Source organism: Pseudorca crassidens, chromosome 11 (genome assembly GCF_039906515.1).
Source record: "Pseudorca crassidens isolate mPseCra1 chromosome 11, mPseCra1.hap1, whole genome shotgun sequence".
In the NCBI taxonomy this organism is placed as follows: domain Eukaryota; kingdom Metazoa; phylum Chordata; class Mammalia; order Artiodactyla; family Delphinidae; genus Pseudorca; species Pseudorca crassidens.
In genome coordinates this window covers 72,910,966-72,933,814 of record NC_090306.1, presented here as the reverse complement: position 1 = coordinate 72,933,814, position 22,849 = coordinate 72,910,966, and the positions used below count along the sequence as shown (strand labels likewise).

At 34.3% G+C, this 22,849-nt stretch overlaps 1 protein-coding gene across 1 annotated transcript in view; it reads left to right on the top strand.

The window, feature by feature from the left end:
* MGAT4C (MGAT4 family member C) overlaps nt 1-22,639 on the top strand; it is a 613,336-nt gene extending 590,697 nt beyond the window's left edge. Inside the window, exons 7-9 of the mRNA XM_067698739.1 lie at nt 10,181-10,333; nt 16,217-16,364; nt 20,192-22,639. Coding sequence (XP_067554840.1) covers nt 10,187-10,333; nt 16,217-16,364; nt 20,192-21,333 — 1,437 coding nt within the window. The 5' untranslated portion in view covers nt 10,181-10,186 and the 3' untranslated portion in view covers nt 21,334-22,639. The remainder of the gene's footprint in view (nt 1-10,180; nt 10,334-16,216; nt 16,365-20,191) is intronic.
* Nucleotides 22,640-22,849: the final 210 nt, after the last annotated feature.

Genomic DNA, 22,849 nt, shown 5'->3' with positions numbered 1-22,849 from the left:
CTTTTTTTTTTTCCAGATGATTTGACTAGGAGATTAGAATGCTAGGTCTACCAAAAATGAGACTCTGAAAGGAGGAGCAGAATGGAAGGGAAAACTCAGCCTGTAGTTTTAGATTCCTTGTGTTTGAGTAGCCAGAGGGAAATCTACATAGAGATAACAGTAATTATTCAAAAATTGGAAGTAGGCTCAGGAAGAAGTCCTAGCAGAATATCTAAATTTTGAATTTTGCTCAAAAAGTGTTTGTAGGAGAGGTCATGTAATGCCAAAAGGTTGCAAAGAGAAAAGAAGAGAAGGTTGGATGGAGTAATGGAAAAGAACAATATTACAGAAGGGAAAGATTACTAAGAGGGTCTTGTATCCCCTTGGTAATGGTTTGTAAATTGCGAAGACAAAATTCAGGTAACATCAGTATTAAATAGTGAGAAAGAATAGTACCGTCTCAGTGATTTACCTGTTTCCTTGTCAGTGAATACAGCTTTATTTATATGTGTATAATTATGTGTATATAAATGTATAGGAATATATGGTACACTATCTATAATTTCAAAATTGTATGTGGGATAGATGAATATATAATATACATTTTATATGTGAGTATATTTATCCATCTATTCATATATAATAATTTTTATAATGGGAATTATAGAGTAAAAGTGATTGCTTTCCATTTAAAAAATGAGTTATTTGATATGGTATCACATCAAAATGATTTTATATAGTTGTGTATTTGAAGTTTGGTTATAGTAGTTTAATATATATGGACATTTAGCCCTTGGGTCTTCCAAAGAGAATGTGATTCTTCCATAAACAAAAACTGATGTCTTATTGAACTAGATGTGCCAACTTTGCATACATTTGGAGTGGAGGGTAGGGTTACAATATATTCTTATTTCCATAACTGTATTCAAAATCAAGTGTTGTATTATAAACTTGTGACAAAGAAACTGTTTTTGAAAACACTTTCAGTAAAACTGCTGAACAAAACATGTTCAATGCTTCTCATCGTGCGTGCAAGAGATAAAGCGTACTGTAGCATATGTTGTTAGATGAATCTCTGGTGACATTTAGGGTATATAAAGATGATGTATCAACTTGAGAAAATAATTTACTCAAACCACGATAAATAAAAGTTACCATTTTTATAAATAAAACTAATCTGTAATTATCAACCTATTACCTTTGAATGACACTTTTAGCCATTTCTGAATTTTTTTTTTTTTTTTTTTTTTGCCGTATATGGGCCTCTCACTGTTGTGGCCTCTCCCGTTGTGGAGCATAGGCTCTGGACGCGCAGGCTCAGCGGCCATAGCTCACAGGCCCAGCCACTCAACGGCATGTGGGATCTTCCCAGACCAGGGCACAAACCCTTGTCCCCTGCCTCGGCAGGCGGACTCTCAACCACTGCGCCACCAGGGAAGCCCCATTTCTGAAATTTTTTAAGACTGAGTAGAGGATTTCTAACAAATAAGACACTGTCTGAACATGGAACTAAATACTGTTCAAGTAACTTGTCCCCATTTGTGAGACTAATATTTTCAAGTAGGAACATTCTATGTGAAATTTCTATTATCAGGATATGCTCACCTGTTTAAAAATTTGAAACCAAATTTTTACTTTCTTTTAATAATTGTAGTTTAAAGGATGGTGAGCTTGTTTATGCCTTGTTTGACTTAGTGGTTTTCTATAGATAATCAGTATTATTAGTAGCTTTTATCAACATGCTCTCTTTTTACACTGGGACCTGAGAAATGTTTTACCAATGTCTGTGGATTAAAATCTGAGTTTAGATGGCTACCCAGTAACTCTATCTTGCTAACTGGGTGTTATCTTCTAGGCCACCATATCTTTTTCAAGGAATATGGCTCTATTCTCCTTGGTTGGATTATTTTGAATTATATTGGCTTATGATTAGGCACAAAACATTCTTTAAAATCCTACGTATCATACATACTTTGTTGACCAAAACACACCAAAATTTTTTTAATATTAAGAGAGAACTTTGGATTACTCAGATTCTCTTTCCTTGCTAATATTTTGGCTATTTAAACTGTCAGATTCTCAGAGAAGAATATTAATATTCCACACTGTTTGCAGATCCATAAACGTGTGCTTATATTTCTAAGAGTTCTTGATTTATGCATTTTTCTGCTGTGATATGAGACAAATTTTGGCCTCTTGATCTAGGACTGTGTTAAGGCTCCTAGCATCAGGAGTTTTGACTTAAATCTTCTATTGTTTCAGATTTAGGAAGTTGCTCATTGTGTTATTTGGTCATATTTTGTTGAGAATTGTGGCATTTAGCATTATAAAGTAACCTTAATTATGTAATTTTATGCTTTTATGGCCTGTATTCACCCACATTTTATATCAGGATTGCAAACCATGGTATCTCATTGCATTTGCTAAAAATGCTTTGCTCATTCCTTTATCATTAGCCTTTATGAATTACTTTGTTTTATGTATGTTTCTTTTACAAATACCACTTGATCATGGTATATGATCCTTTTAATGTGTTGGTGGATTCTGTTTGCTAGTGTTTTTTGAGGATTTTTGCATCTGTATTCATCAGTGATATTGGCCTGTAATTTTCTTTTTTTGTAGTATCTTTGTCTGGTTTTGGTATTAGGGTGATTGTGGCCTCGTAGAATGAGTTTGGGAGTGTTCCTTCCTCCACAATTTTTTGGAAGAGTTTGAGAAGGATGGGTGTTAGCTCTTCTCTAAATGTTTGATAGAATTCACCTGTGAAGCCCTCTGGTCCTGGACTTTGGTTTGTTGGAAGATTTTTAATCACAGTTTCAATTTCATTACTTGAGATTGGCCTGTTCATATTTTCTATTTCTTCCTGGTTCAGTCTCAGAAGGTTGTGCGTTTCTAAGAATTTGTCCATTTCTTCCAGGTTGTCCATTTTATTGGCATAGAGTTGCTTGTAGTAGTCTCTTAGGATGCTTTGTATTTCTGCAGTGTCAGTTGTAACTTCTTTTTCATTTCCAATTTTATTGATTTGAGTCCTCTCCCTCTTTTTCTTGATGAGTCTGGCTAATGGTTTATAAATTTTATTTATCTTCTCAAAGAACCAGCTTTTAGTTTTATTGATCTTTGCTATTGTTTTCTTTGTTTCCATTTCAGTTATTTCTGCTGTGATCTTTATGATTTCTTTCCTTCTACTAACTTTGGGTTTTGTTTGTTCTTCTTTCTCTAGTTCCTTTAGATGTAAGGTTAGATTATTTATTTGAGACTTTTCTTGTTTCTTGAGGTACGCTTGTATAGCCATAAACTTCCCTCTTAGAACTGCTTTTGCTGCATCCCATAGGTTTTGGATCGTCATGTTTTCACTGTCATTTGTCTCTAGGTATTTTTTGATTTCCTCTTTTATTTCTTCAGTGATCTCTTGGTTATTTAGTCACATAGTGTTTAGCCTCCATGTGTTTGTGTTATTTATGTTTTTCTCCATGTAATTCATTTCTAATCTCATAGCATTGTGGTCAGAAAAGGTGCTTGATATGATTTCAATTTTCTTAAATTTACTGAGGCTTGATTTGTGACCCAAGATGTGATCTATCCTGGAAAATGTTCTGTGCGCACTTGAGAAGAAAGTGTAATCTGCTGTTTTTGGATGGGATGTCCTACAAATATAATTAAATCTGTCTGGTCTGTTGTGTCATTTAAAGCTTCTGTTTCGTATTTATTTTCATTTTGGATTATCTGTCCATTGGTGTAAGTGAGGTGTTAAAGTCCCCCACTATTATTGTGTTACTGTCGATTTCCTCTTTTAGAGCTGTTAGCAGTTGCCTTATGTATTGAGGTGCTCCTATGTTGGGTGCATATATATTTATAATTGTTGTATCTTCTTCTTGGATTGTTCCCTTGATCATTATGTAGTGTCCTTCTTTGTTTCTTGTAACATTCTTTATTTTAAAGTCTATTTTATCTGATATGAGTATTGCTACTCCAGCTTTCTTTTGATTTCCATTTGCATGGAATATCTTTTTCCATCCCCTCACTTTCAGTCTGTATGTGTCCCTAGGTCTGGAGTGTGTCTCTTGTAGACAGCATATATATGGGTCTTGTTTTTGTATCCATTCAGCAAGCCTGTGTCTTTTGGTTGGAGCATTTAATCCATTCACGTTTAAGGTAATTATTGATATGTATGTTCCTATGACCATTTTCTTAATTTTTTCGGGTTTGTTTTTGTAGATCCTTTTCTTCTCTTGTGTTTCCCACTTAGAGAAGTTCCTTTAGCATGTGTTGTAGAGCTGGTTTGGTGGTGCTGAATTCTCTTAGCTTTTGCTTGTCTGTAAAGCTTTTGATTTCTCCATCGAATCTGAATGAGATCCATGCTGGGTAGAGTAATCTTGGTTGTAGGTTCTTCCCTTTCATCACTTAAGTATATCACGCCACTCCCTTCTGACTTGTAGAGTTTCTGCTGAGAAATCAGCTGTTAACCTTATGGGAGTTCCCTTGTATGTTATTTTTCATTTTTCCTTTGCTGCTTTCAATAATTTTTCTTTGTCTTTAATTTTTGCCAGTTTGATTACTATGTGTCTCGGCGTGTTTCTCCTTGGGTTTCTTCCTGTATGGGACTCACTGTGCTTCCTGGACTTGGGTGGCTCTTTCCTTTCCCATGTTAGGGAAGTTTTCGACTATAATCTCTTCAAATATTTTCTCAGGTCCTTTCTCTCTCTCTTCTCCTTCTGTGACCCCTATAATGCGAATGTTGTTGCGTTTAATGTTGTCCCAGAGGTCTCTCAGGCTGTCTTCATTGCTTTTCATTCTTTTTTCTTTATTTTGTTCCACAGCAGTGAATTCCACCATTCTGTCTTCCCGGTCACTTATCCGTTCTTCTGCCTCAGTTATTCTGCTATTGATTATTTCTAGTGTAGTTTTCATTTCAGTTATTGTATTGTGCATCTCTGTTTGTTTGTTCTTCAATTCTTCTAGATCTTTGTTAAACTTTCTTGCATCATCTCAATCTTTGCCTCCATTGTTTTTCTGAGGTCATGGATCATCTTCACTATCATTATTCTGAATTCTTTTTTTGGAAGGTTGCCTATCTCCACTTCATTTAGTTGTTTTTTCTGGGGTTTTATCTTGTTCCTTCATCTGGTACATAGCCCTCTGCCTTTTCATCTTGTCTTTATTTCTGTGAATGTGGTTTTTGTTCCACAGGCTGCAGGACTGTAGTTCTTCTTGCTTCTGCTGTCTGCCCTTGGACTTTTCATTGTGGTGGCTTCTCCTGTTGCGGAGCACAGGCTCTAGGCACACAGGCTTCAGTAGTTGTGGCTCATGGGCTCTAGAGCGCAGACTCAGTAGTTGTGGCACACGGGTTTAGTTGCTCCGTGGCATGTGGGATCTTCCCAGACCAGAGCTTGAAACCATGTCCCCTGCATTGGCAGGTGGATTCTTAACCACTGCGCCACCAGGAAAGCCCCTGCTTTGCCTTTTAAAAACTGTCTCCTGGCAGCAAACTGGAGAAATTATGGGGCTTACTTTTTTGTTTCCTTTTTCTCAAGGAATTGCCCTATGCTGCCAGTTGTTCATTGTCTGAAAATAACCATCATCAACTGTGGATGAAATACAGTTCCTCCTGGAAATGCAGATGGAGAACTTTAATACTTTTGTTTCAATTACTGATTTTGCAATCAGAAGATGATGCAATGATCACCTCCAATTGTGGCAGTTGGGTTTCTTACTTTTTCTTTCTCTCCTTTTCATTATCACAATATAATCATGAATCTATATTAATTCAGTATTTCACTATCAATCATAGTCAATTTTTGATCATTGTTTTTTTTTTCCCCAAATTTTCTCAATATAAACCTCCTCAAGTTGTTTTCTGTGTTCTTTAGATGTGACCCCACTAACCTCTGAGAGCTTCCTTGCTTCATGGCATAACAAAAAACCTAATATCAGAGTTCTCAGCTATTTCAGTTTTCTTCTCAATAAATTTGTTTGACTTTGGTCTGGGTTTTTGTTTGTTTGTTTGTTTTCTTTTTTTGTGAATATTCATTTGTTTTGTTTTTTCCTGGATCCATGTAATTGTATGTTTGAGATGAGAGAGGAGTTTGGATAGATTATTAGCTTTCTTAATTTTTCTTTTACTGTGGTGTAGTCTGGTGTAGTTTGTTTAATAAATGACACATATTTTGGTCTAACTTTTGACATCTGATTTAGGCTCCTTAGCCAATTCTTCTTGTCCTGGCTGTTACTGTTTTTACTTATATGTAAATTGAACTTTGTGCTATTATATTTCTCCTGGTTATTCTGAGGGTATATACTATGGAAGGTTTATTTGTGCTCTGAATGTTTTGAATGAATTTTGGAGGATTATAAGTTGGAAGATTGGATGTTAGAACTTAGGTGACTACCACTATTCTCTAAGGACTGAATTTCTGTTTTTGTCAACTCTTTGGAATTATATTCCAGGATTTTGTTGCTGTTGTTGTTACTGTTTAATTTTCTTCTATTTTGCATTAATGCAAAATGCACAGCAGTTTGTCTTCAAAGCATTTTTTTTACCACTTCTTATGCTAGTTGAAATATCATATATCACCCACCTCCTAATGTTATATATTTATATGTGTTTTAGGTTAAATATATTTAATCAAAATTTTGCTTTCTGCCAAGAAATTTTAATTTATTTTTATTACATTGTTTTTATTTTATTCAACAGACCAATATCGCATATTATTATCACATATGTTAATAGTCTGTTGGCAACCATATATTTAAAATATATGAAACCTAATTAATAAACTGTATACCAATAGTGGTTAATAGAGCAGACTCTGTAATAATTCTAAGATTTAGAAGCTGGAATCATCCCTTATGAAGATGAGAAATCCTTGTTTTCCATAAGTTTTAAAATTGGTCTAATAGTAGTATTAATGTGTTAGCATTGGTATGAAGGTTCAGTGAGCTATCCATGCAAAATGTATTGCCCAGCACTATCTCTATATATAATTATGTACATTTGAACTTTGCAAATTCAGTTTGCATCTCATAATTTACATTTTCTTTTTGTCTCAAAAAAATAGAATTAGGATGGAATTCTTCTTGACTTAGCATTTTTATTGAACTCAAAACATTCAACTTTCCAAGCATCCAGAGGCATAACCATATAAAGTGTTACATATTTGTTAAATCTTATTTTCTTGAAAAAAAATTGCTGTTTATGCTTTTGTGTCCAGGAAATAAAATGTGTTTTATTTTCCAACAGACAATAAAGAATTTTGAAAATTAAAAGTAACTTTAAAAAATATTACTAAATATATGTGCTTTTAAAAATATGGAAAATTTAGAAAAATAAAACAAGATTGAAAATTCCTGATTGTTCTGCTACATTGAGATAATGGCTATTAACAGCTTATAGATTGTTTCCAATTTGTTTTACAAACATCACTGCTTTGCAATACCATAGCTAAACTTTTGCTCACAAATACATTTTTTTTGGTCTTTGAACAGATTTTTAGAAATATAATTGCTGAGTTAAAGGGAATAAATGTATTTCATACTATTGCCAAGTCTTCCCAAATTGACATTTAGAAATATTGTGTCACTTGTATATGATTAGATTCTAATCCTTTGTCATTTCAAAATTCAGATAAAAATCTTTTTTGTTGTTATACCCATTTTATTACTTAACCTGTCTCATAAACTCCTTTGTATATCATCAAATATGCATTTAGGGCAACATTGTCAATGGCTTCAGTCTAATAACACTACAAATTATTCAAACATCTTCTACTGTTGTCAATTTAAAATATTTTCACTTGTTGATTTTCAAACAAATTTGTGATGAAAACACCTTCATGCGTATGCTGAAATAACTTCTGATGACAAATCGTGAGAAAAATCCATGGGCAATGTGGAGTCGTGCTTCTAAGAGCTAAGTGCCTGGGACATTCTCTCCTGGACCTGAATCCAGCACCTTCTAAAATATAGAGGGCAGCACCAGGGTTCTGGGACTGGCCACTGAATATAAACAGATAAGCCCCTCACCAGACCCTACTCCAAAACGGTCCCTCTCAGATGACCCTGAGACTTCTGCCTTAAGCATCTAGACTCACAAGCATTTGTACTAACAGATCTCAGCTGCATCCAGAATCTGCACCCAGTAGGTATCCCCTCCAGCTCCTTGGGGTCTGGAGGCCCTACCAGAACATCATTCTCTTGAAATTAGCCACCCAGATGGAGAGTCCATAGCTTTAATCCTGCTTCTTATCCTTCCTAGGCATCCTTAGATTACAACTTCAGTGAACGTGAAGGGGCACCTTAGCCTGCACCCAAATCCAGATAAAAAATCTTTTACAAACAGAATATTTTATCTGTAGAATCAGGACCAGGTTACAGTATGGTACAGAATATAGAACCAGACAACAGAATTTCACTTATAATATTTTAGTTCAAAAGTGCTATGTATGTATTTTCTTATTGAAAAAGGTTATAAATGATGACTCTATAAATACATTTTTGACCCATAAATGCAAATTAGAAAGTGACCCTATTCTAGAATTGGCATCACGAACCAAAAGAAGAGATGATTCAATGTATGGTCTGGTATACAGTATTAATGTTTACCATTACCCAGTTCTTCTATATTTCTGTGTACATAAGAGAGTATGCTTGCCCACACCCTTGAAATTAGGAGTGGTAGTATGAATAGTAGTTATGCCAATGCACTGTGAGCAGATCATCAGTTCTCCGTATAGAAAAGATAAAATAAATTATTCCACTATATCATAAAAGACACAAAGATAAATTACAGGTATACTAAAAAAAAAATCTATCTATGCAAAACAAAAAAATCCCAGAAGAAAATAAATGAGACTGCCCATATGACATCAAGATAGGGAAGGATTTTTTTAAAGCGTTATACAAAAAAAGTCCACATCCATGAAATAAATTTGACATAAAAACCACTACACTGCAAACATCATACCAAAAAGGAGAAAATACAAAAAGTGCTTGGGAAAGATATTTAGATATTTTCAACGTGAGCAAAGATTAGTATATATATGTGCATCCCTACACATATATTTAAAACTCCTAAAAATTAACAAGAAAAAATAACCCTAGAGAAAAATATGGCCAAAGGAAATGGGCATTAATTCTTATAACATTCCTTTCTCCCAATTCCTAATATTCTTTCCTATAATTTACAAGGATCCATAAATGCTTTCTTGCATTAACTCATTGAAGAGCCATCATTAGTTGGCTATTTCTTAGACATTGTTGTAAGGGTTTGGGGTGCAGGCCTTTTCACCTCCTGAAGTTCTTTAGGCCCATAAATACTTCATCCTAAAGCTGAGCCCAGGGAGACTTAGTACATAACAAGGCACGATTTCCAGATTATAGTTGATTTTTGACAAAATATGATTCCACTGGTCTTTTGATCATCCCAGATATTTATATTTTTAAAAAAATGGTAATCTAGATGAATTTGTAATTCATTTACAAATCACAAAATGATGGAGCAGATCACAAAATGTAGAAGAGTGAAATGGAAAATCATTAGGCCTCCACTAATCTTGCTGACTCCACTTTTGCCTTTTTGTAGTCCATAAATCATTATAAACTTCCAGACTTCTAGGTAGTAGATCAAGCAAGGCAATGTCGATAATGCCACTCCAGGATTTACTTTGATTTAGCAAGAATTACTGGAAAAATAAAGCAATTATAACTCAAATATATGTGTGGACTCACCCCCAAAACTTTCACTTCCTTTGTCACTTCTCTTTCTTTCACCCAGATTTTCTCCCCATCACTCTTTTCAGTGCACCTACTCTGAGATCAGTATTAGGCCCATACTTCTAGTTTCTTTCATTTTCATTACATTATAATATGAGGAGGTAGATGTTACCTTAATGTTTGCTTTTCTCTTTAATTTTTATTCTTTCTCATCAAAGAAGTATTATTTTCTTACATTATTGTTACCAATGTTTATTTGTTCAGAAATAACTGTGCTTTTCATTTTTACTTACTTTACATCAATATAAACCACTGCATTATCCTTCTGTTAATGTATTAATAGCCTGTGCCAAATTTATTATGAAATTGGAAACAATTTTGGTTCCAAGATTTGAATAGTGAGATTTTATAAAGGCCTGGATTTGACTGATACGATGAAGAAATATTTGCATACAAAATTAATTGTTAATAATTTTGTGCCTCTTTTCTACAGGAGAGAATGTTTAAATTTCACCAAGTGAAACATATTTTTGATACACTAGATAAAATGCGATGCCTGCGAAAACGTTCTACGGTCTCATTCTTGGGAGTTCTTGTCATTTTCCTTCTGTTTATGAACTTGTACATTGAAGATAGCTATGTTATGGTAAGTCTTGGAGGTTGATTATTTTTTGTTCAGAATAAAGCCTAAGTTGAACCAGACAGTCCACTTGTAACCTAACTTCAGTCCCAGGCTATTGAAATAGCCTTAGTTTAAGTAAAATTATAACATGTATATTTCCTATCTAGCTGCTTTTTATATTAATTATATATTACCAACATTACAATTGTTTGGGTTTATGTTGCAATGTTTTCTTTAATGCCATATATATGTATGTATGTATATATATATATATATATATATATATATATATAGTGGTTCAAATATGTATCTCTAATTCCAAATAAGTTAGCTATCATCCCTATCTGAATTAATATGCATAAAATCATTGTAATTTGTGAGCTTTAATTTGAAATACAGTTGACTGTTTAACAATGTGGGTTTTAAGGGCACTGACCCTCCAGGCACTCAGAAAAATCTGGGTGTAACTTTACAGTCGGCTCTCCATATCCACACTTCTGCATCAGCAATTCAGCCAACCTCAGGTCGTGTAGTGTATTACCTATTTACTGGAAAAAAATCCACTTATAAGTGGAACTGCGCAGTTAAATCCTGTGTTGTTCAAGGGTCTGCTGTAAATAGAATAAACAAAATTTGCTTAAAGGTGTTACTCCTTACTTTCTCTACTTTTCTATACTATCAAAAATTTTTAAATCTCATTGTCTAATTAGTGATACTAATTGTGCTATTTTGTTAAGAAGGAACATTTTATTACAATGTGTGACATCTCATTTGGATTTGGAATAACACTAAATGACCACCACGTTATACATTTATGGTCGCTGAAAAGTAATATAGATCCTTAAGAACTAAAGATAATATTATGTGAAAGCTATTCAATAGTTTAAAAATGGTAAAATTAGTAGATAATTTATGAATGAATTTTAAGTGAATTATGAAAGTATGCAAAAGAACACATTCTGACTAATTGTGAGAACTCAAATTGTTTCTATTATTCATTTTTGTTATAATTATATAATTTCATGTCTGATGAGAGTAATATGAAAGTAATATGGAGAGTAATTCACTTTTTCTATCTGAATTGAGCTTAAGATATCTGGGAAAATTCTAACCTTTATGCAATTATTCCTGTTCACATATTTCAGAAAATCAAAGCCTTTGGACAGATAGAGGACCTGAAAATACATTCTATCATACAAGCATGCTAAAAGTTTCAATTAATATCTTAGCTAGAGAGAATCTGACAATAACTACAAAGAGCATTTCCTAGTAAAATGTTTTATTAATTGAACATGATTTGGTAACTACCTACTATTTGCCAGATACTATTCTAAATATATCCTATGAGCCAACCACATGATCTAAGTTTGTGCAGATCCTCTTAGGAAGTCTTCTGTAAAGCATCTTGCTTCCGTTAGCATTGTTCTTTGATGGCAAAATTCTGTCAGATTCCTAGATCTTGACTCTGCCTAAGCCTTTACTTTCAAGTATAGCTCTTAATCTTGTGGACTCTTCATTCTATCATCCTTAGTCAATTCATAATACTGAAGTTAGCACAGTTAATAGAATTTGACTAGGCATGATTTAGGTAAACATAGCAAACTGGAGAAACTTACTAATGATATGCATTTTAGATTTTTTTAAACTGGTTATTAGGTTTATGAAATTTAAGGACAGTAGAGCAAGGCCCGGGTGATCCAGCTATTTTTCTTTTTTATATATTTATTTATTTATTTTTGGCTGAGTTGGCTCTTCGTTTCTGTGCGAGGGCTTTCTCTAGTTGCGGCAAGTGGGGGGCCGCTCTTCATCGCGGTGCGCGGGCCTCTCACTATCGCGGCCTCTCTTGTTGCGGAGCACAGGCTCCAGATGCGCAGGCTCAGTAGTTGTGGCTCACGGGCCCAGTTGCTCCGCGGCATGTGGGCTCTTCCCAGACCAGGGCTCGAACCCGTGTCCCCTGCATTGGCAAGCAGATTCTCAACCACTGTGCCACCAGGGAAGCCCGATCCAGCTATTTTTTAATTAATAGAATTAAAGATCATAGAGGAGCTCGTGATTCATGATTTAATTTTGTGATAAAAATTTATTTCTTGCATCTGTAGGTACTGGTAGAAGTATATCACATCTTGTAAATCAAAAACATGGTATTGGCAGGATGCTTGTTGTATTCAATAATGATGCATATAAGACACTTTCAAGTGAAATTTCAATATTTAACTTTAAGTAGACAAAAGAGTATTGTATGCAGCAAACGTCCTTATGTCTTTTTGGAATAGAACAGCTTCAAATTCAGTATAAAATGTGTAAGAATTAATAGAGTGTATATCCATAAGAAAGTCAAACACTATTGTTCTCTTTATGCATTTCTATCTAAACATAGGTCCTAGCCACCTAATTAAAAAGTGTGATTTAATGAAGTAGCTCTTACTAAAGAGTACTTTCTCAATGAAAATTTTCTTGCTACATTAGCCATATATCTAGTCAAATTTGCAAATCATCCCAGGTTCAGAGAAGAGATTGTTTGCTTCTTAGCTTTAAAAATTGAAATTATTTTTAAATACTTAAGTTAGAAAAAGTGAGTTAAAAGGGTTTTTAAATACAAGCATACCCCCATATTGACAATTCAATGACAATATTTTTATTAGTTTAATTTTTCACTGTTTACTAGATGATGTTTTTTACCTAAATTGCATTTTGAGCTAAATTTTATCCCAAGGCTTAATATATATAAATATTTGAAATATTCGTTAAATCATTTGTGTAAAATTAAAATTGTTCTTCTAAAAATGTTTAATAACCATGGAAAACTGGCCTCCTACTAGGATATAACACAGTTTCTTTTTAATACTTCTCCCTTTTCAACCCTTTTATCTGTGCTTGTTCAGTTTTCCTAAAATTATCTGACTTGATTTTCTTTCTTGACTCCAAAATATCACAATGCATGCAATTTTCTAAGCAGAGACATTAGCAGGTTGTTCTTCTTCTGTTTTTCTTTTTTTTTTTTTTTTGCGGTACGCGGGCCTCTCACTGTTGTGGCCTCTCCCTTTGCGGAGCACAGGCTCCGGACACGCAGGCTCAGCGGCCATGGCTCACGGGCCTAGCCGCTCCGCGGCATGTGGGATCTTCCCGGACCGGGGCACGAACCCGTGTCCCCTGCATTGGCAGGCGGACTCTCAACCACTGCGCCACCAGGGAAGCCCCTTTTTCTGTTTTTCTTAAATCAGGGGGAAATAATAGTTATAATTCAGAGAAATTAGATAAACAATTACAGTAGTAAGGTCTCTCGAGTTATTTAGCACATCTATTCTACTCTTCTTGCTAGAAAATCTATCAGTGGCCCCCAAATCTGGGCATGTAACAGTTTAGTGTATTGCTTACATGTTAGGGGCATATGTGCCTTTCAGTGGGAAAGAAAGCCAAGTTCAGTGTAAGAGACAAATAGTATTACAAGGCAAACTAAGTAGAAGAGACACTGCACATCCAATCAACTTCGCCTCTCGGCTGTGAGCATCTTCAAAGTAGCCACCAGGGTATATATTTAGTCTGTAGCTAGTCCATTGAATTGCCTTCCTATCCAGAAAATGATTGTCATAAAGTTTTGTCTTATTACTGAGAAATACACTACAGCATAGTAGCTACAGAAAGAAGGTATCCAGGGAGAGCCCGGCTGTTCAGATAGATGCTTCTGGAAAGCAGCCAACAAGACAGACTCAGGTGAAAGTTGCATGATTTATTTATGCTGAAAAGTGTAAAGAAACCTGTTCTTGAGAATTTAATTAAGTGCTTTCATGTAAGTTTCATTTCATTTTATATTCTGTTATGTCCTTGAAACAGGATGAGTGTACTCTGTCTTATCACAGAAAAAGTCTGGATTTTTACGTGTTCACGATATAATTCTTAAAGAGATATTCAGTATCCTGTTAGAATGTGATATCACATAAGACCAGAATGGTAAAATCAATTCAGTGTTGTGACTACTGTGATTTTTATAGATATTTCTTCTATACCCTATTGACTGTGTACACCATTACATTACTATTAAAGTAGCTGATGCAGAACTGAGTCTCTGGTTACCTTTTAGAAATCCTAAACTTGTTCATTTGTGATGTTTTTTAGGTTTTCAGAAATACAAAGATGAAAATACTTACGTGCAATGAATTTAAAATAATCAGAATTCAATGGATATTCAATGAGTACATTTATAAGAAAACTAGCCTCCGAAGTTTAATATCATGTATTTTGAAACTCTATAATTTTACAGATGGCAAATACATTATAAATCAGACTAAAGTATTTTTTCTTTGTCTAAATCATCAAGTCAATTTAAAATATAGAAATACAGTATTAAAGAGCAACTATAGGGTCATAAACATAATTGGATATACAGAAGAGATATTCAGAATGAATCTTCATTTATCATGGACCAGGTTGATAGCTCTTCCCAGTCAGGGTTCACTACTCTCAATTTTTATTCTAAGACAATTTCAGCCCTGCCATAGATTTAAAAGTTTGAGGTAGTCAACTTTTCCATTTATATTTAAATTTGACACAAAGTAGTGAATGTTCCAGTTGAGGTAAAGTTTGTATTTGAATCCTTTCTAATATTTTAGAACAACGTTTAATTGATTAAAGTTTTATTGACCACAGCCAAAAACATGAGGACCAAGTTTATTTAATGCATTCACTTTCTCTGTAGTTTTAATGGCATGCCCATGGCTGACCTGCCATTCTTATACTGAACAGTAGAAATATCCACATAACTCACACAGCACAATAGACACTTTGCCAAAAAAGAAACATTTCTTCCTAATTAGTTGCCCTAATATTCTACCAGTGGCACTAAACCATATACAAAAGCCAAGCAAGTCATTTTGCTAGTAATGTATAACCAATAGAGGCTTGATCAATGGTGATTAGATAATCAAAATCTACAACTGAACTTATATTAAAGAGAGATAAAACAAAGCAATTACTGATTGACAGGATATTTTTAAAGCTGAATATGAACGTTTTCTTGAATATAAACCATCCTGAAGATTGAATGACATAATTCCAGTATCAGATCGATAATGAGGGTCTTAAATAAAAAAGGACCAAACTTCACCTCCGTCGGAATACACTCCCTCCCCCTCTACACCCACAAGAAAACATCATGGAAAAGACTAGTATAAGGTCTAAAGACATTTCCTTGAAGACTTTGTACAAATGTATCCTAATTGAGTTATCTTGAAGACATTTGAAAAAAATACTACCATGTCACAAGGACCATGTCTGTCCATTCTCAACAGCCTTCAATTATAGTGGCCACATAAGTGACTGACTAAAATTTTTTGATTAATAATTTATCCAGACTCCAACTGTTATGTTCACTGCTGCATCCTCCTAATCATTCCTAAAATTTCAAAATCATAGAAATAATGTGTGGTCTTTTATTTGAAAGGGCTTGAAGAAGAGTAAATAGTTTAATATGACTGAAATATGGGGAATCCAGTGAAAATTAGCTTTACATGAAACTGTAAAAGAGATTACTGTCAAGTTTTAAGATCCTTAAATTATTGTAAAGAATTTGAATTTTAACATGAAGGCAGTGAGAGTTTCAAATAGAGATTTTTTTTTATTATTATCAAGAGAATGTTTTATTATTATCAAGAGAATGCCACTATTGATGTATGCTGTAGAAAAAGCAATTGTAAGCACAGTATAAAAAGTGGAATATAACTGGAACAGAGACTCTAGGTAGGAATTTGGGGTAAAGATAATTATCTACAGCTTGTGGTGCCAGTAACTGAGATTTATATAATACCCATATTATGTATCAGACCCATATATTTATTGTGTAAGGAGAAAGTTTATTTAATCCATGACCATCTGTTATTTATTTGTTTTCTCTGCCTTCTTCTTGGCATTCAGGAAGGAGACAAACAACTTGTAAGGGAAACATCTACACATCAACTGAATCCAGAACGCTATGTGCATACTTTCAAAGATTTATCTAATTTTTCAGGAGCCATCAATGTCACCTATCGCTTCTTAGCTGTCATGCCTTTACAAAGAAAGCGTAAGTATCCTTAGACTTTTAAAATCAAGAACAATAAAATATTTAGTTTTAAAATGATAACTTTCTTCATTTGTATAACAATAAAAGTTTATGGGTTTTACTAATATAAAATATTCTTTGGGAAATAGTTCAGTGTTTCTTCACAAATTGCAATTATTCACCGATCCAATTCCATTAATAACAACAAAAAAATTAAATGCCTAATTGTGACATGAACTTTTTAACAGTTTGCTATAGTACCATGTAGAGAGACTAGGAAAAATCAATTAACTTAACATTTTTAAAGTTAGCTTTTAAAAATAATTATGCCTGGGCTACCCTGGTGGCGCAGTGGTTGAGAGTCCGCCTGCCGATGCAGGGGACACGGGTTCGTGCCCCGGTCCAGGAAGATCCCACATGCCGCGGAGCGGCTAGGCCCGTGAGCCATGGCCGCTGAGCCTGCACGTCCGGAGCCTGTGCTCTACAACGGGAGAGGCCACAACAGTGAGAGGCCCGCGTACCGCCAAAAAAACCCAAATTATTCCCATAGTAATACAGTTTCAAACATTGGTTTGTTTTTTATTACATGCCACCAGCTTGAAGTAGTGAAAGTCATTATATTTGTTTCCTAAGATACCATAACAAATATCACAAACTAGGTGGTTTAAAACAACAGAAATTTATTCTCTCATGTTTCTGGAAGCCAGAAGTCTGAAACCAAGGTGCTGGCAGCACCACATTCCGTGTAGGGGGGAATCCTTCCTTGCCTCTTTCAGTTTCTGGTCGCTCTTGGCATTCCTTAGTTTGTGGCAACAAAACTGCAATCACTGCCACTATCTTCACATGGCCTTCGTCCCTGTGTCTCTCTTGTCTCTCTGTGTCCTCTCCTATTTTTATAAGGACACTAGTCATTGAATTTAGGGCCTAATCTGAATCCGATACGATTTCATCTCAAGATCCTCAACTAATTACATCTTCAAAGACTATTTCCAAATAAGGTCACAGTCTGAAGTTCCAAGTAGACATGAAATTTTGGAGGAAACTATTCAATCCACTATAGACACTTTGGATCCAAGAAGTAACATACTACATTTCATGGATTTCAAGACATTATAGATTACAGAAAGTAGCATGATCTAATTGATGTACCACTAAGAAAGTATAAGCATTATCAGTTTTAAGTTGTAAGATGCCATCAGTTGTGATATACAACCTGATTTTAAAATATATCTGTGTGAAAAATATGAGTTTTAGAATACGTGATACACCATGATATCATGAACTTCTTAGTAGATCGTGTGGAGACCACAAAAATTGAGTTCCCTGTTAAGAAGTGTTTATGCAAATGAGTTTTTGATCAGCAGGTTGAGGAAATTGTAACAATTCAGCTTTCTTTAGATCTTTCTTTCTTCCATTTCAAATGTCTACTGCTCTCACACACTACTTACTAGGTATTACACCTTGCACGAGTTTCCTCATCTCACTGTGACTTAGTTTCCTTATCTATAAAACAGGAATGTTGATAAGTGCAAAGCTATCTCAAAAGACTGTTTTGAATATTCAAGATGCATATTACATGTAAAATACTCAGACTTCTGCCTTTTATGTAGAAAGTATTCTATAAGTATTGGCTGTTATTGAGTATTAATGAGGGCTGGTGTCTTGAGTTAAATTGTAACAGATAACATGTTAGCTTTTCAGTAGAAGACAGGATCGTAAGCCCAGGTATTTCAATGAAACATGTAAATTTCTACCTCTCTAATAGACTAGTAAAAAAGATTTTTCTTGGAAGGGGCTTTTTCAGTATCACGCAAATCAAATCATGTAGGTATCTGTCTTGAAACAGTGATCTTGGTGAATATAAACATTTCCCTATTTTCCAAATGGTGGCTCTGAAATTTTATTCAGTTCTGAGTCATGGTGAGAATGAGAGCTTTAAAAAGTGAAAACATTTTAATTAGAAGACATCTAACGCTTCTCAGAGGTGAACTGCCATTTCACAGGGTTTTATTTTATTCTCTAAAAATATCTAATTTCTAATTTTAGGTTTCAAATATCTGAATAAAAATTTCACCAGACAAAATTACTGCAAAATGTGTTTTACAATAAAGAAATCAGTTGAAATATCTGTTAAGGTCTTTGTTAAGGTCTTTGGTCCATTAACAGATATTTTATCAAAGAATATACACAGATGTCAGAAAAACATATTCAAAAATGTTCCACATCATGTATCATCAGGGAAGTACAAATTAAAACAATCAGATAGCACTAAACACCTTTTAGAATGAACAAAGTGCAAAACATTGATAACACCAAATGCTAGCAAGGATGTGGAGCAACATGAAATCTCCCCTGTTGTTGGTGGGAATGCAAAATGGTACAGCCCCTTTGGAAGAGAGTTTGGCAGTTTCTTCCAAAACTAGACATACCCTTATGACATGATCTAGCAAGCACATCCCTTGTTATTTACCCAAAGGAGTTGAAAACTTATGTCACACAAAAACCTGCACATGGATGTTTATAGCAGTTTTATTCACAATTGTAAAAACTTGGAAGCAGCCAAGATGTCCTTCAGTAGATAAATGGATAAGAAAGCTGTGGTGCATCCAGACAATGTCTGGTAGGAGCACAACCACGCCTGATGGTTCCGTCTTATAGTTGATGACAAAACCCATTAAAACCGAGATGGAAAATCTAGACACCTATAGTTACAGGATGAGAGTGAACCTGGTGAGTTCTATAGTAAATTGGAGAAAACATGGCCTGTCTTGAGGATATAACTTTACCTGGCCCAAGATAAATGTTGCTTTCTATATTGAAGACACAGTGTTACCAGATATTTTGAATTTTTAGTAAAAGTTGGCCTTAAGGATTATTTTTTAAAATATCCTAAAGCTTTAAGTGTTGGCAGCTAAAAAAAAACGAAATCAGTAATATTTATGTCTTAGAACAATACATCATACGTTTAAGCAATAATGCAGGTTTTCAAAAATAGCTTATGATATTGTTCTCATTCTAATTAACATACTAGATAAATTTCAAAATAAAATTGTGAAGTCCAGTTATGAATTATTCTGGTACAAGATAATCACAGTGATTAAAGAAAGATGCAAATATATGGCATGTTTTCTATGAAAAACTTAAAGGTGATTAAAAGAATGAGTGACCCTTAATTTTCTTTTTCATCATTTGAAACTAGTTTGTCATTCTTAACTGGATGAATTCCTATCTCATTTTGCAGGTTTTTTTTTTTTTGAAAAAAAACAGTGTCAATGTTATTTAAATATCTATCTTCTCTAATGGGCATATATAAGAATATTAAGCTGCAGAACACTTTAAACCATGTATCTTATTTCATAAACAAATGTTTAAGCAATAGAGCTCATACATCATTGTGCTTAAGGTGCAGTTTTTCCATGGAAAATATCAATTATATATAAAGTACTATAACCTTTATATATTTAGCATAAGTCTTTAATGACAAAATGTTCTATATATAATCATTCACTTAGATTTACTTAATAGAGTAGCAGGCTTAAAGAGAAAAGAACTTTTATCTTTTTTTATGTTATTCAAAACCTAATTTCAGGGCTTCCCTGGTGGCGCAGTGGTTGAGAGTCCGCCTGCTGATGCAGGGGACACGGGTTCGTGCCCCGGTCCGGGAAGATCCCATGTGCCGCGGAGCGGCTGGGCCCGTGAGCCATGGCCGCTGGGCCTGCGCGTCTGGAGCCTGTGCTCCGCAACGGGAGAGACTACAGCAGTGAAAGGCGCGCATACCGCAAAAAAAAAAAAAAAAAAAAACCTAATTTCACATTTAATTTGTCTTCCTTCTGAATTCTTTTGTTCAGGGTTTCTTACAATTGGACTTTCATCAGTGAGACGAAAAAAAGGAAATTATTTACTTGAGACAATCAAGTCAATTTTTGAGCAATCCAGCTACGAAGAGTTGAAGGAAATTTCAGTGGTGGTTCATCTAGCTGACTTTAATTCATCCTGGCGTGAGGTCATGTTACAGGATATTACACAGAAATTTGCCCACCATATTATTGCAGGAAGATTAATGGTTATACATGCTCCAGAGGAATATTACCCAATCCTGAGTGGCCTTAAAAGAAATTACAATGATCCAGAAGACAGAGTGAGATTTCGTTCCAAGCAAAATGTAGATTATGCTTTTTTGCTTAATTTTTGTGCCAATATTTCAGACTATTATGTAATGCTTGAAGATGATGTTCGCTGTTCAAAAAATTTCTTTACTGCCATCAAGAAAGTCATTACATCCCTAGTAGGAACTTACTGGGTAACCCTTGAATTCTCTAAGCTTGGCTATATTGGAAAACTTTATCATTCTCATGATCTCCCACGTTTGGCGCACTTTTTATTAATGTTTTATCAAGAAATGCCTTGTGATTGGCTACTAACTCATTTCCGCGGTCTATTGGCTCAGAAAAATGTGATTCGTTTTAAACCATCTCTCTTTCAGCACATGGGTTATTACTCATCATATAAAGGAACCGAGAATAAGCTGAAGGATGATGATTTTGAAGAGGAGCCATTTGATATCCCAGATAACCCTCCTGCAAGTCTATATACCAACATGAGTGTTTTTGAAAATTATGATGCAAGCAAGGCTTATAGTAGTGTTGATGAATACTTTTGGGGAAAATCACCGTCAACAGGAGATGTCTTTGTAATTATATTTGAAAATCCAATTGTAATCAAAAGAATTAAAGTGAATACTGGAACAGAAGATCGACAAAATGACATTTTGCATCATGGAGCCCTAGATGTTGGGGGAGATATTAGATATTTTAAACAAAATAGACAATGTGTTACTTACATAAGACTAGGGGAATTCAAAAATGGAAACTTTGAAGTATCTGATGTAAATCAAAAAATTCCATTTGATATACATTGTATGAGGATATATGTTACCAAAACACAAAAGGAATGGCTGATTATTAGGAGTATTAGCATATGGACTTCTTAGCCAATTAAATCAATATGTCCAGTTACTGAAGCAGGTCTTCCTGTTTCCTTTTTGGCTACCTTCCTCTTTTGCTCCCTTTATCCTCTGGAGGGAAAACAATGGATCAGATGTTCAAAAACTAATTTTGGCAGTTTTGATTTACACATAGTCAGCATACTTTTACTCTAATACACACATTTAACTTCTGAAGTTGAGTATCAGTTCACAGTTAATGCTACTTTTGTTTATATTTTAATGTTATCATATTACTTTCAAAATTTCATCTGAATGTCAAAAAGTGACATGAAGGATTTCAAATGAGAAAACGTAGTTTGTTGGATGGTGAATCTTGAAAACTAGTTGCCACTGTATGCACTTAGTTAAGAAGTGACTTCATTATATCATCAGATAATTTTATTAAGCATCTCTGTGACTATGCAGTTGGTTAGAATGATAATTTTTTTTTCTTGTAAACTTAGGTTTCCATAGACTTCTGTACATCTACAATGAATACCTCCTTATAGAAGTGATGTCTTTACAACAGAATTTTGTGTGTAGGTGGGGTGATGGAAAGAAAAAAAAAAGACTTAAAAAATATCTTCCCCTGACTATATAAAAGGGGACATTGTTCAATGTATAAAAACTTGAACACCTATTGTCAATAAATTTTCTGTGGGAAGCAGTCTTTTTCTAGTTTCCCTTTTGCAAAGAAGAAGTTATGCTCAATATTTTCAGGTTCCATTGGGTACCTGCATTTAATAGAAGAAATTAAAGAAGGCTTATAGTTATTCCATTCTTAATGAACATTTTCAGTATATGCAGAAAATTTTTGAAATTGATTTTATATGTTTTGTATTAAAATTCATATGATTGAAACCATTGTGATTTATCATATACTTTTTTGGAGTTCAAATGGACATCTTATGAAGGACAGAAGTAAGAAACAGAAATCAGTCACTTCTACACACAGAGCTAGTTGACAGCAAAGCTGGAATCAGAGATCGGATGTTCTGATATCCAGACAATGTTCTTTCCCTTATGTAGAGATTAGTCTTCACATAATTTATGCTTTTGGTTCTCTGGTACGTGAGTCTCAGGTAATAAGTTATTCTATCGGAAATAGCTTGTATAATTCTTCTGTAAGTCATGTTATCATTCTGTAAAATAATCCTAAATTGTGCTAAATGATGCTCTTGTGGTATATGCACCCAAATGGTAAGCAAACTTGTCAAAATTTTACCGTGAGGGACTTGACAATAGTATCCATACCATGGGTCCATTAAAGCAATTCAGGACACCTTAGTGCATCCTAAAATCATTGTTTTTTCAGAATGTCCTGAGCTTGTCTCATCCTTTTATTTTTTGACAAACAGCAAAGGTGAAGGGGTTTATTATGAAGAGAAATAAAGAGTACTTCATGGATGTTTATGGAAAGACTCAAATATACTATTATATAGACAAATATATACATATATATATACAGAGAGAGAGAGAGAGAGAGAGAGCACAAGAGAGAGAGATATTAGACTTGGGATAA